The sequence below is a fragment of the Pelodiscus sinensis genome, unplaced genomic scaffold (genome assembly GCF_049634645.1).
Source record: "Pelodiscus sinensis isolate JC-2024 unplaced genomic scaffold, ASM4963464v1 ctg220, whole genome shotgun sequence".
NCBI lineage: Eukaryota > Metazoa > Chordata > Testudines > Trionychidae > Pelodiscus > Pelodiscus sinensis.
In genome coordinates this window covers 18932-28781 of record NW_027465840.1, presented here as the reverse complement: position 1 = coordinate 28781, position 9850 = coordinate 18932, and the positions used below count along the sequence as shown (strand labels likewise).

The 9850-nt window shown below is 59.8% G+C and overlaps 1 protein-coding gene across 1 annotated transcript; it reads right to left on the bottom strand.

Annotated features, from left to right (window-relative positions):
- Positions 1–242: 242 nt before the first annotated feature.
- Positions 243–8521, bottom strand: LOC102453419 (uncharacterized). Its single transcript, XM_075914833.1, has 2 exons — positions 8440–8521; positions 243–3289 (listed from the first exon to the last, which is right to left on the bottom strand). Exon 2 carries the CDS (start codon positions 3246–3248, stop codon positions 375–377), a length of 2874 nt encoding a protein of 957 aa, XP_075770948.1. The 5' UTR covers positions 3249–3289; positions 8440–8521; the 3' UTR covers positions 243–374.
- Positions 8522–9850: the final 1329 nt, after the last annotated feature.

Here is a 9850-nt window from a genome sequence, read left to right as displayed (position 1 = left end):
CGTGGAACTAGGGCATGGAACAAGGAGTACCGGTAGTTCGGAATAGGAACCTAGTTCGAACTACCTAGTTCGAGCCCCGTGTAGCCGCGCTACACGGGGTTCGAACCAGCGGGGATTTAAAAATGGCGGCTCCCTGCTTATGCAAATGAAGCCCGGGAAATTCAAATCCCGGGCTTCATTAGCAAGTGCGGTATGCCTACATTACCCTCCTAGTTCGAACTAGCGGGGTAGTGTAGACAGACCCTAAGGGAGCCAGTGCCAGAGCTCCCTTGTACAGAGGAGCAGGCAGCTGCTTGCGGCGGAGGCGGGGTATTGCTGGAGCCTGGGGGTGTGGGAACTGCCCAGGGCAGAGCTGCAGTGGGAGCGCCCGTTTCCTAGCCAAGCTGGGACACGGACTCTAGCAGCGGCTCATCTTCCCCGTCCAGGGGGTGCAGCTCCTCGTCCTCTTCCGCGCAGCGGCCTCGCAGAGCCTTCCGCAGCTTGCTCCAGAAGAGCGGCTGGGCTGCCGGCTCCGGGGGCCAGCTGATGTAGGTCTTCCTGAGCATCACCTTGCGCATGCGGTGGTAGGCAGAGAGCTCCCTTTCGGGGATGGCCTCCAGGAACACCATGACCAGGACGTCCTTGAGCTCCTCGAAGAGCCGGTAGCTGGCCAGCTGGATCTCCAGAGAGCACCACTCGCTCTGCAGGTAGCTGCGGCTGATGACGCAGATGGTCTTGCGGCTGTGGTAGATGCTGTCCACGATGTTGTCGACGATGCTCTTGCCCACCTCGAAGTCCCGGTGGTGGAGGCAGAGGCGGAAGGAGCCCTGACTGCTCTCCAGGCCCGGCACCAGCTGCTCCAGCACCCAGCCCTCGTCGGCGGAGTTGTAGGAGACGAAGGCGTCGTACTGGAAGGACTCCCCGTCCTGCCGGCGCCAGTGCTCGTTGGCCCAGGAGCGCAGGATGTAGAAGTGGTACTTGAGCCGCCAGTAGGCCCGGTGGTGGAGCAGGGGCAGCAGCGTGAGGAGCAGCAGCACCGGGGCGGTGGCGGAGAACAGGTAGAGCCCGGCGTCGAGGAAGCAGACGTGCGTGTCGAAGCTGTACACGTAGCCCAGTGGCTGGTGGGACCCGCAGGAGTAGTTGTAGAGGTAGACCACCTGCACCGGCGCGCTGGCCAGCCACCGCTGGAAGGCCAGGTTCTCACAGGTGCAGCTCAGGGGGCACTTGCGCAGGTCCAGGTACCGTAGCGCGCCCAGTGCGCGGGCCACGCTCGCATTGAAGGTCTGCAGCTGGTTCTTGGCCAGCAGCAGCGAGGTCAGGTTGCCGAGGTTCCCGAACACCTCCAGCGTCAGCGAGTGGAGCCCCACGTTCTCCAGGTTCAGCCTCTGCAGGCAGACGAGGCTTTTGAAGATCCCGGGCGGCAGATCCTGCATCCCGTTGCTGCTGTCGGCCAGGCTCAAGTACTGCAGCTGCCGGAGGTCGTCGAAGGCGTCCGGGGAGATGGACAGCAGCTTGTTCTCGGCCAGGAAGAGCTCGCGCAGGGCGCTCAGGCCCCGGAAGAACTGTGGCGGGATGATCTTCATGCCGTACGGCCGCTGGCCTGGCAGCTTGAGGTCATAGAGCCTGTGCAGGTACCGGAAGGGCGGGGGCTTGTGCTGCCTCTTGGTGATGTATTCCAGGCTGTTGCCCCCCAGGTCCAGCACCTGCAGCGTGGCCTGCACCGGGCGGAACTCATCACTGCTGATCTCCTTGATGTGGTTGCCGTCCAGGTAGAGCTTGGTGAGGCTGTGCAGCCCGCAGAGCGACTGGCTGCCCAAGCGGCGGATGTTGTTGCCCCCCAGGTCCAGGATCTGCAGCCGGCTGAGGCTGCTGAAGACGCAGGGGAACAGGACGGAGACGCGGTTGTTACGGAGGTTGAGCGTGACGAGGCTGCGCAGGTCGGCAAAGCTGGGCCTGTAGAGGTCGGTCAGCAGGTTGTTGTCCAGCCGCAGCTCCGTGAGGGCGCGCAGGCCCTTCAGGGCGTGCTTGTGCAGGTAGGCGATGGTGTTGATGTTGAGGTGCAGGGTGCGCAGGCGGGGGGCGTACCGGAACGCCCAGTGCTGCACCGAGAGGATGCGGTTGTAGCGGAAGCTGATGTTCTGCAGCGCCTCCAAGGAGGTGGAGTCATGGCAGGGCCCCAGGTGGTTCAGCAGGTTGTGTTCCACCACCAGGCTCTGCAGGGCGCCGTGCTGCTCCTCCCCCAGCAGCCAGTCCACACAGCGCAGCGACCGGAGCTTGTTCCACGAGAGGTCCAGAGCCCAGACGGGCGGGCACGCGGAGAAGGGCTTGCCCTCCAGCTCCTGGATGCCGTTGCTCTGCAGCAGGAGGCGTCGGACTGTCCCGTTGCCCAGGTGCTGGCACAGCCGGCTCACCCCCTCCCTGCCCAGGCGCAGGCCGGAGTAGTCCAGGCTGGATGGGGGCAGGCGGGACACGTTCAGCAGATCGAAGACATCCAGGGGGTTCCCCTTCAGCAGCAGGTAGCGGAGCTTCTGGAGCTGGGTGCCGGCAAAGGAAGTGACGTTGGAGATGTTGTTATAGGCCAGGTCGAGGCGCCTGACGTGGCGCAGGAGCTGGGGGCCGCTGTCCACGGCCTGCAGCGAATTGTTGCACAGATGCAGGGTAGAGAGGGAGGGAGGCAGCAGGCAGCAGGAGCTGAGAGAACTCAGGTTACTGTGGCACAAGTTCAGCACCCGCAGCCTCAGCAAGCCCTGCAGGCGGCAGGCCACCTCGTCGAAGCTGGCCAGGCGGCTGGAGAACAAGTCCAGGGTGTGCAGGTGGCCCAAGGGCTGCAGGGCACTGGGGTGCATCGTGCTGAGGGGGTTGTGCTGCAGGAAGAGGTGGGTGAGGTTGCTCAAGCCGTGCAAGGCCCCTTCGGACAGGTTGGTCAGGCGGTTGTAGGACAGGTTGAGCGTGACCAAGGCCCCGAGGTTCTCGAAAGCCCCGTCCTCAATCATCTCCAGGCGGTTGTAGGCCAGGCCCAGCTTGCGCAGCTGGGGCAGATGGCGGAAGCTGGCCGCAGGCAGGCGGCGGATGGAGTTGTGGGAGATGTTGACGGCCGTGGCGCTGGCCGGCAGGTCGTCCACGGCGCTCGCTACGTCGCTCAGGAACCGCTGGATGCACCGGAAGCTGCGCGGGTCGACCATGGACTGGATGCAGTTCCTGAAGCCGTAGGCGGATGCACCGGGCACAAGGAGCAGCAGCGAGGCCAGGAGGGGAAAGCTGGGCTCCATGCTCCCTCCCGAAGCTAGAGGCTCTTCACTGCCACGGAGACCTAGAGCCAGACAGACAGTGTGAGCCTCTGCTCTCCCCTGCCTGGAGAGAGGGCAGCACGCTCTGAATGGGGCGCCCTTTGGGGGGCAGGACCTTGGCTCTAGGGGTCTGTCTACACTACAGCCGTTAGTTCGAATTAACTTTCACAGGGGCTACACACGAGCGCTTAATTCTAACTAGGGAAACCTCATTCTACAAGGACTAAGCCTAGTTCCAATTAAGGGCTGCGTAGCCACTTCATTCGAACTAGTGGGAGGCTCGCCCTTCTGGGTACGTCTACACTGCCACTCTAGTTCGAACTAGGATGGCTAATGTCGGCATTCGAAGTTGCAAATGAAGCCCGGGATTTAAATATCTCAGGCTTCATTGCATCTTGCCGGGCGCCGCCATTTTTAAATCCCCGTTAGTGCGGACTCTGTGCCCGCGGCTCCACGCGGCTCCACGCGGCTCCACGCGGCACGGAGTAGGTAGTTCAGATTAGGCTCTCTAATCCCAACTACCGGTACACCTCGTTCCACGTTCCACGAGTACGGTAGTTGGAATTAGAGAGCCTAATTCGATGCAAGATGAAAATGAAGCTCGGGATATTTAAATCCCAGGCTTCATTTGCAACTTCGAATGCCGACATTAGCACTAGGTTGGCAGTGTAGACATACCCTCCCAGCTTGCCCTGGTGGCCACTCTGGCCCAAACCAGGGAAACTCTTTTGACCCCGTGTGATGTAGTGGGGGTACTTGCTGGGCTGTGGTGACCCCTGCTGTCTGGAGCAAGACCCAGCAGGGAAAGCCTCACTAGGCAGAGGTGCCAAACTTGTTGAACCAGTGGCCAGACACCCCCCATGGAGAGGAACAAAGGAAGGTGGATGCTGCCCTGGCTGGGGGGCAGGGCTGGTGGAGGGTTAGTTAGTTCCTGGCTGGAAGGCAGGGAATAAGGAGCTGGGGAGGGGGCTGGGACTCCCCTATCTCAAGGGGGGGCACTGAGGCCTCTTAGCCCCAGTTCCTGTAACCAGATTACATCTGTGCTGGGCTGAGCTGGAGGAGCAATAAACCACCCTCAATTCCACTGGCTGGTGCAGTCTGGTTGTGCCATTGCAGGGTGCGGGAGACGGGGAACCCCCAACGCACTGTCACACCCCCTCCCGGCCCTGGAGCCCTTAAAGGGGCACGGTCTGGCTACAGTGCTTGTGCCAGTTGCAAGCCTGCCAGAACCCAGCCCTCCACCTCTTCCTGGGACCAGGCTGGCGGCTCCCAGGAGCCTTCCCAGGGCCGCAAGAGGCGGGCGCCCGCCTGGTCTAGTGCGGAGATCGTGGACCTCATCCAGGTTTGGGGGGAGGCCTCCAACGTCCACGACCTCCGCACTAGGCACAGGAAGGCGGCCGTCTAGGGCAGGAGAGCTGCCAGCCTGGCCACCAAAGGCCACATGCGAACCCAGGAGCAGGTTTGCATGAAAATCAAGTTAGTTCAGTGAGACCCCAGACCCTGAGCCCTGAGCTTAGAACATAAGAACGGCCGCACTGGGTCAGACCAAAGGTCCATCTAGCCCAGTAGCCTGTCTGCCGACAGTGGCCAGCACCAGGTACCCCGGAGGGGATGGACCGAAGACAATGACCAAGCGATTTGTCTCGTGCCATCTCTCTCCAGCCTTCCACAAACAGAGCCAGGGACACCGTTCCTACCCCCTGGCTAATAGCACTCCATGGACACAACCTCCATGAATTTATCTAACTTCGCTTTAAACTCTGTTAGGGTACGTCTACACTACAACGTTAATTCGAACTAACTTACTTCGAATTAATTAATTCAAACTAAGCTAATTCGAACTAACGGATCCAGACTAAAAAACTAGTTCGAATTAGCGTTTTGCTAATTCCAACTAGCAAGTCCACACTGAGTGGACCCTGAACCAGGCTTAAGGATGGCCGGAAGCAGTGCCGGCAGGGCATCAGAGGAGGACTTAGAGCTTGGAGCTGCTGTCTCAGGCTAGCCGAGGGCTGCGCTTAAAGGGACCCGACCCCCACCCCGGACAGACAGTTCTCAGGGGTGCCCCGCTTGCAAAGCAGTCCTGGCTTGGATTGCCCGGAGTACCCACACAGGGCACATCACACCACTCGGCCATCAGCCCGGCTGCACTTGCCGCAGGCTGCCATCTGCGGAGAGGGGGTAATTGGGGGGGCTGCAGGAGAGCTTCCACCCCCAGTAGCCTGCAGAGCCAGCCCAGTCCTCCCCATCAGGGGCGCGTACCCCATTCCTCCCTCACCTCCTTCCACTTACCCTTCCCTAGCCCCTCTTGATGTACAAAATAAAGGACAATTGTGTTCAAAAATGGAATCTGTCTTTATTGAACAAAACTGGGGGAGACTGGGAAAAGGAGATGGGAGAGGGGAAGAGAAAGGCTGGGAGAGGGGAGGGCAACTAACATGATCAGGGGTTGGGAACAGGTCCCAGATGAAGAGAGGCTACAGAGACTGGGACTGTTCAGCTTAGAAAAGAGGAGATGGAGCGGGGACAGGATAGAGGTCTCTAAAAGCAGGGGTTGGGTGGAGAGGGTGCATTCAGAAAAGTTCTTCCTGAGTTCCCATAAAGAAGGACTAGAGGACACCAAAGGAAAGGACTGGGTAGCAGGCTTCAAACTAGTAAGAGAAAGTTGTTGTTCACAAAGCAAATAGTTAACCTGCGGAACTCCTTGCTGCAGGAGGCTGTGAAGGCTACAACTAGAACAGAGTTTAAAGGGAAGTGAGATCAAGTCATGGAGGTTGGGTCCATGGAGTGCTATTAGCCAGGGGGTAGGAGTGGTGTCCCTGCCCAAGGTTTGTGGAAGGCTGGAGAGGGATGGCACGAGACAAATGGCTTGGTCACTGTCTTCGGTCCATCCCCTCCAGGGTCCCTAGGGTTGGCCGCTGTCAGCAGACAGGCTACTGGGCTAGATGGACCTTTGGTCTGACCCAGGACGGCCATTGTAAGCTCAGGGCTCAGGGTCGGGGGTCTCATTCGATCACCTTGATTTTCATGCACACTTGCTCCTGGGTGGCTAGGCTGGCAGCTCTCCTGCCCTAGACGGAGGCCCACGATGTCCGCACTAGCCCAGGCGGGCGCCTGCCTCTTGCGGTCCCGGGCAAGCTCCCGGGAGCTGCCAGCCTGGTCCCGGCAAGAGGGGGTGGGCTGGGGGGCATCGGGTGGGTGGCTCTGTGCCGTGTCAGGTGCAGGGTCTGCTGGCTGGGTGCTGGCAGGCTTGCACCTGGCATGGGCACCATAGCCAGCCTGTGCCCCTTTAAGGGATCTGGGGCCGGGAGGGGGGCAGATGAGTTTCCCTGGTGTTGGCTAGAGTGGCCACCAGGGAAACCTGGGGAGGGCTAGCCTCCCACTAGTTCGAATGAAGGGGCTACACACCCCTTAATTCGAACTAGCTAGTTCGAACTAGGCTTAATCCTCGTAAAATGAGGTTTTCCTAGTTCGAACTAAGCGCTCCGCTAGTTCGAATTTAATTCTAACTAGCGTAGCGCTAGTGTAGCGCTTATTAAAGTTAGTTTGAACTAACGTCTGTTAGTTCTAACTAACTTTGTAGTGTAGACATACCCTTATAGTCCTAGCCTTCACAGCCTCCTGTGGCAAGGAGTTCCACAGGTTGACTATGTGCTGTGTGAAGAAGAAATTCTGCTGATTAGTTTTAAACCTGCTACCCATTAATTTCATTTGGTGTCCTCTAGTCCTTATATTATGGACTTTTCTTTATCCGCCCTCTCCACACCACTCATGATTTTATAGACCTCTATCATATCCCCCCTCAGTCTCCTCTTTTCTAAGCTGAAAAGTCCCAGTCTCTTTAACCTCTCCTCATATGGGGCCTGTTCCAAACCTCTAATCATTGTAGCTGTCCTTTTCTGAACCCTTTCCAAGGCGAAAACCTCTTTTCTGGGGTGAGGAGCCCACATCTGTACACAGTACTGAAGATATGGCGTCCCATAGTTTGATACTTCCCCTCCTCCTTCTTCCCCTGGCTTCCCCCTTCCAGCTCCCTCCTCCCAGGTTTCCACCTCCCCTCTCCCACCCTCTCTCTTCCCCTCTCCCACCTCCTTTTCCCAGTCTCCCCAGAGGTTAATCCCCTCCCAGTTTTGTTAAATAAAGAGAGTTTCTATTATTGAACACACGTGTCCTTTATTTTGTACATCAGGAAGGGGGGCTAGGGGGGGTAAGTGAAAGGGGGTGAGGGAGGAATGGGGGACGAGCCCCCGATGGGGAGGACTGGGATGGCTCTGCGGGCTCCTCGGGGTGCAAGCTCTCCTGCAGGGCCTCCTGGATCCTGACAGCCCCCCTATTGACCCCCCAGCTGGCAGCCTGCGGCAAGTGCAGCCGGGCTGATGGCCGAGTGCTGTGATGTGCCGAGTGTGGGCACTCAGGGCACTCCGAGACAGGACTGCTTTGCTGTCCCCCATCGAGGTAGACAGGCAAGTGGGGAACCCTGAGAACTGTCTGTCCAGGGTGGGGGTTGGGTCCCTTTAAGCACAGCCCTCGGCTAGCCTGAGGCAGCAGCTCCACGCTCTAAGTCCTAACCTGATGCCCGGCTGGCACTGCTTCCGGCCAGCCTTAACCTCGGTTCAGGGTCCACTCAGTGTGGACATGCTAGTTGGAATTAGCAAAATGCTAATTCGAACTAGTTTTTAGGTCTAGTTCCAATTAGCTTAGTTTGAATTAACTAATTCCAATTCGTGCTGTAGTGTAGACATACCCGGGGCAGGGGGGGCGCATGGCTGATGGGTTTGGCCTCACTGGGTCCCACCTAGGGGCCACCGGAGTCCCCAGACTCACTGCCCCAGCCTGCTGCTGTGGTGCCAGAGGTGGGGGGCAGCGACCCCTCTGGCCGTCCAGGGCCTGCGCGCTGTGGGACGGGGCTGTGGGAGTTGCCTTGGGGTCACCTGCCAGTCACGGTGGGGGCTGGTGGGGGGAGTAGGGGAGGGGCTGGCAGGGACCAGCACTGGGAGGGCAGTGGGGGCTGGGGGGCAGGACTCCTGGGTTCTGGCCTGGCCTATGTCGCTGCATCCCGCAGCAAATCCCTGTGGGTATGTCTACACTACCCCGCTAGTTCGAACTAGCGGGGTAGTGTAGACATACCCTGTCTTATTCCCGCAGCCCTGGTTACGTGGGGGCTGGTTCTCACCTGGTGCGGCCCTCGCCTCCGGCTCGCTCCGCCTGGCACAGGCTCCCAGCCGGCTCCGCACTGAGCACCAGGGCAGGGGCTGGGTCCCCTCCCAGCGGGGGCAGGGCGGGATTTCTGCCCTGGAGGTGTCTGAGGCTTCGAATGGGGGGTTCCAGCTGTGCAGAGCCAGGGACAAGAGCAGGGCCAGGCCCCGGCTCCCGGCTCCCGGCTCCCGGCTCCTGGGGGTTCCAGCTGTGCCGAGCCAGGGACAAGAGCAGGGCCAGGCCCCGGCTCCCAGCTCCCAGCTCCTGGCTCCTGGGGGTTCCCACAGTGCAGAGCCAGGGACAAGTGCAGGGCCAGGCCCCGGCTCCCGGCTCCCGGCTCCCGGCTCCCGGAGGTTCCCGCTGTGCCGAGCCAGGGACAAGTGCAGGGCCAGGCCGAGCCAGGCCGTGCAGGGCCGGTGGGGAAGGCCCCGCAGCCGCTGAGCCGGGCGCACGGCGCCTGATGGCAGCTGCAGGGGGCACTATGCGCCTCTTACAGCTGCCATCTGGCCCCCCCATCGCTTGGCACCCGGGCAGCTGCCTGGCTCGCTCCCCTTAATCCAGCCCTGGGCTGATTCCTTCTCCAGGCAACGACACAGCCCAGACGTGAGGTGGCTACAGGAGTCAGGGCCAGGCAGCCTCAGGCCCCTTGAGACGGGCGCCTGGGTCCCTAAACTCCCCACCCCTGCTTAGTCTGTCCCAGCCAGAAACTGCCCAGCTCCCAGCCGGGTGCCGTCCCCGCCTCCCTCCCTTTGTCTCCCACGGGGAAGAGCCTTGTTCCCTGCCAGGCTGGGCCTGGGTATCTGGCCAATCCACACAGGGTTGCCAGGTGTCCGGTTTTCTACCAGACAGTCCGGTATTTGTCCCATAGGAACATTCAGTAAATACCAGACACGTGCAGTGTGTAATGTGCAGTGTGTACTGTGCAGTGTGTACTGTGCAGTGTGCACTGTGCAGCATGTACTGTGTAGTGTGCAGTGTGTAATGTGCAGTGTGCAGTGTGTACTGTGTAGTGCACAGTGTGTAGTGCACAGTGTGCAGTGTGTACTGTGTAGTGTGCACTGTGCAGTGTGTACTGTGCAGTGTGCAGTGTGTACTGTGTAGTGTGCACTGTGCAGTGTGTACTGTGCAGTGTGCAGTGTGCACTGTGCAGTGTGTACTGTGCAGTGTGCAGTGTGTACTGTGTAGTGTGCACTGTGCAGTGTGTACTGTGCACTGTGCAGTGTGTACTGTGCAGTGTGCAGTGTGCAGTGTGCAGTGTGTACTGTGCAGTGTGCAGTGTGTACTGTGTACTGTGCAGTGTGCAGTGTGTACTGTGCAGTGTGCAGTGTGTACTGTGTACTGTGCAGTGTGTACTGTGCAGTGTGTACTGTGCAGTGTGCAGTGTGTAC

Bases quoted from the DNA above. Each gene is read 5' to 3' on its own strand.
- LOC102453419 (XM_075914833.1), bottom strand. From the start codon at position 3,248: ATGGAGCCCAGCTTTCCCCTCCTGGCCTCGCTGCTGCTCCTTGTGCCC.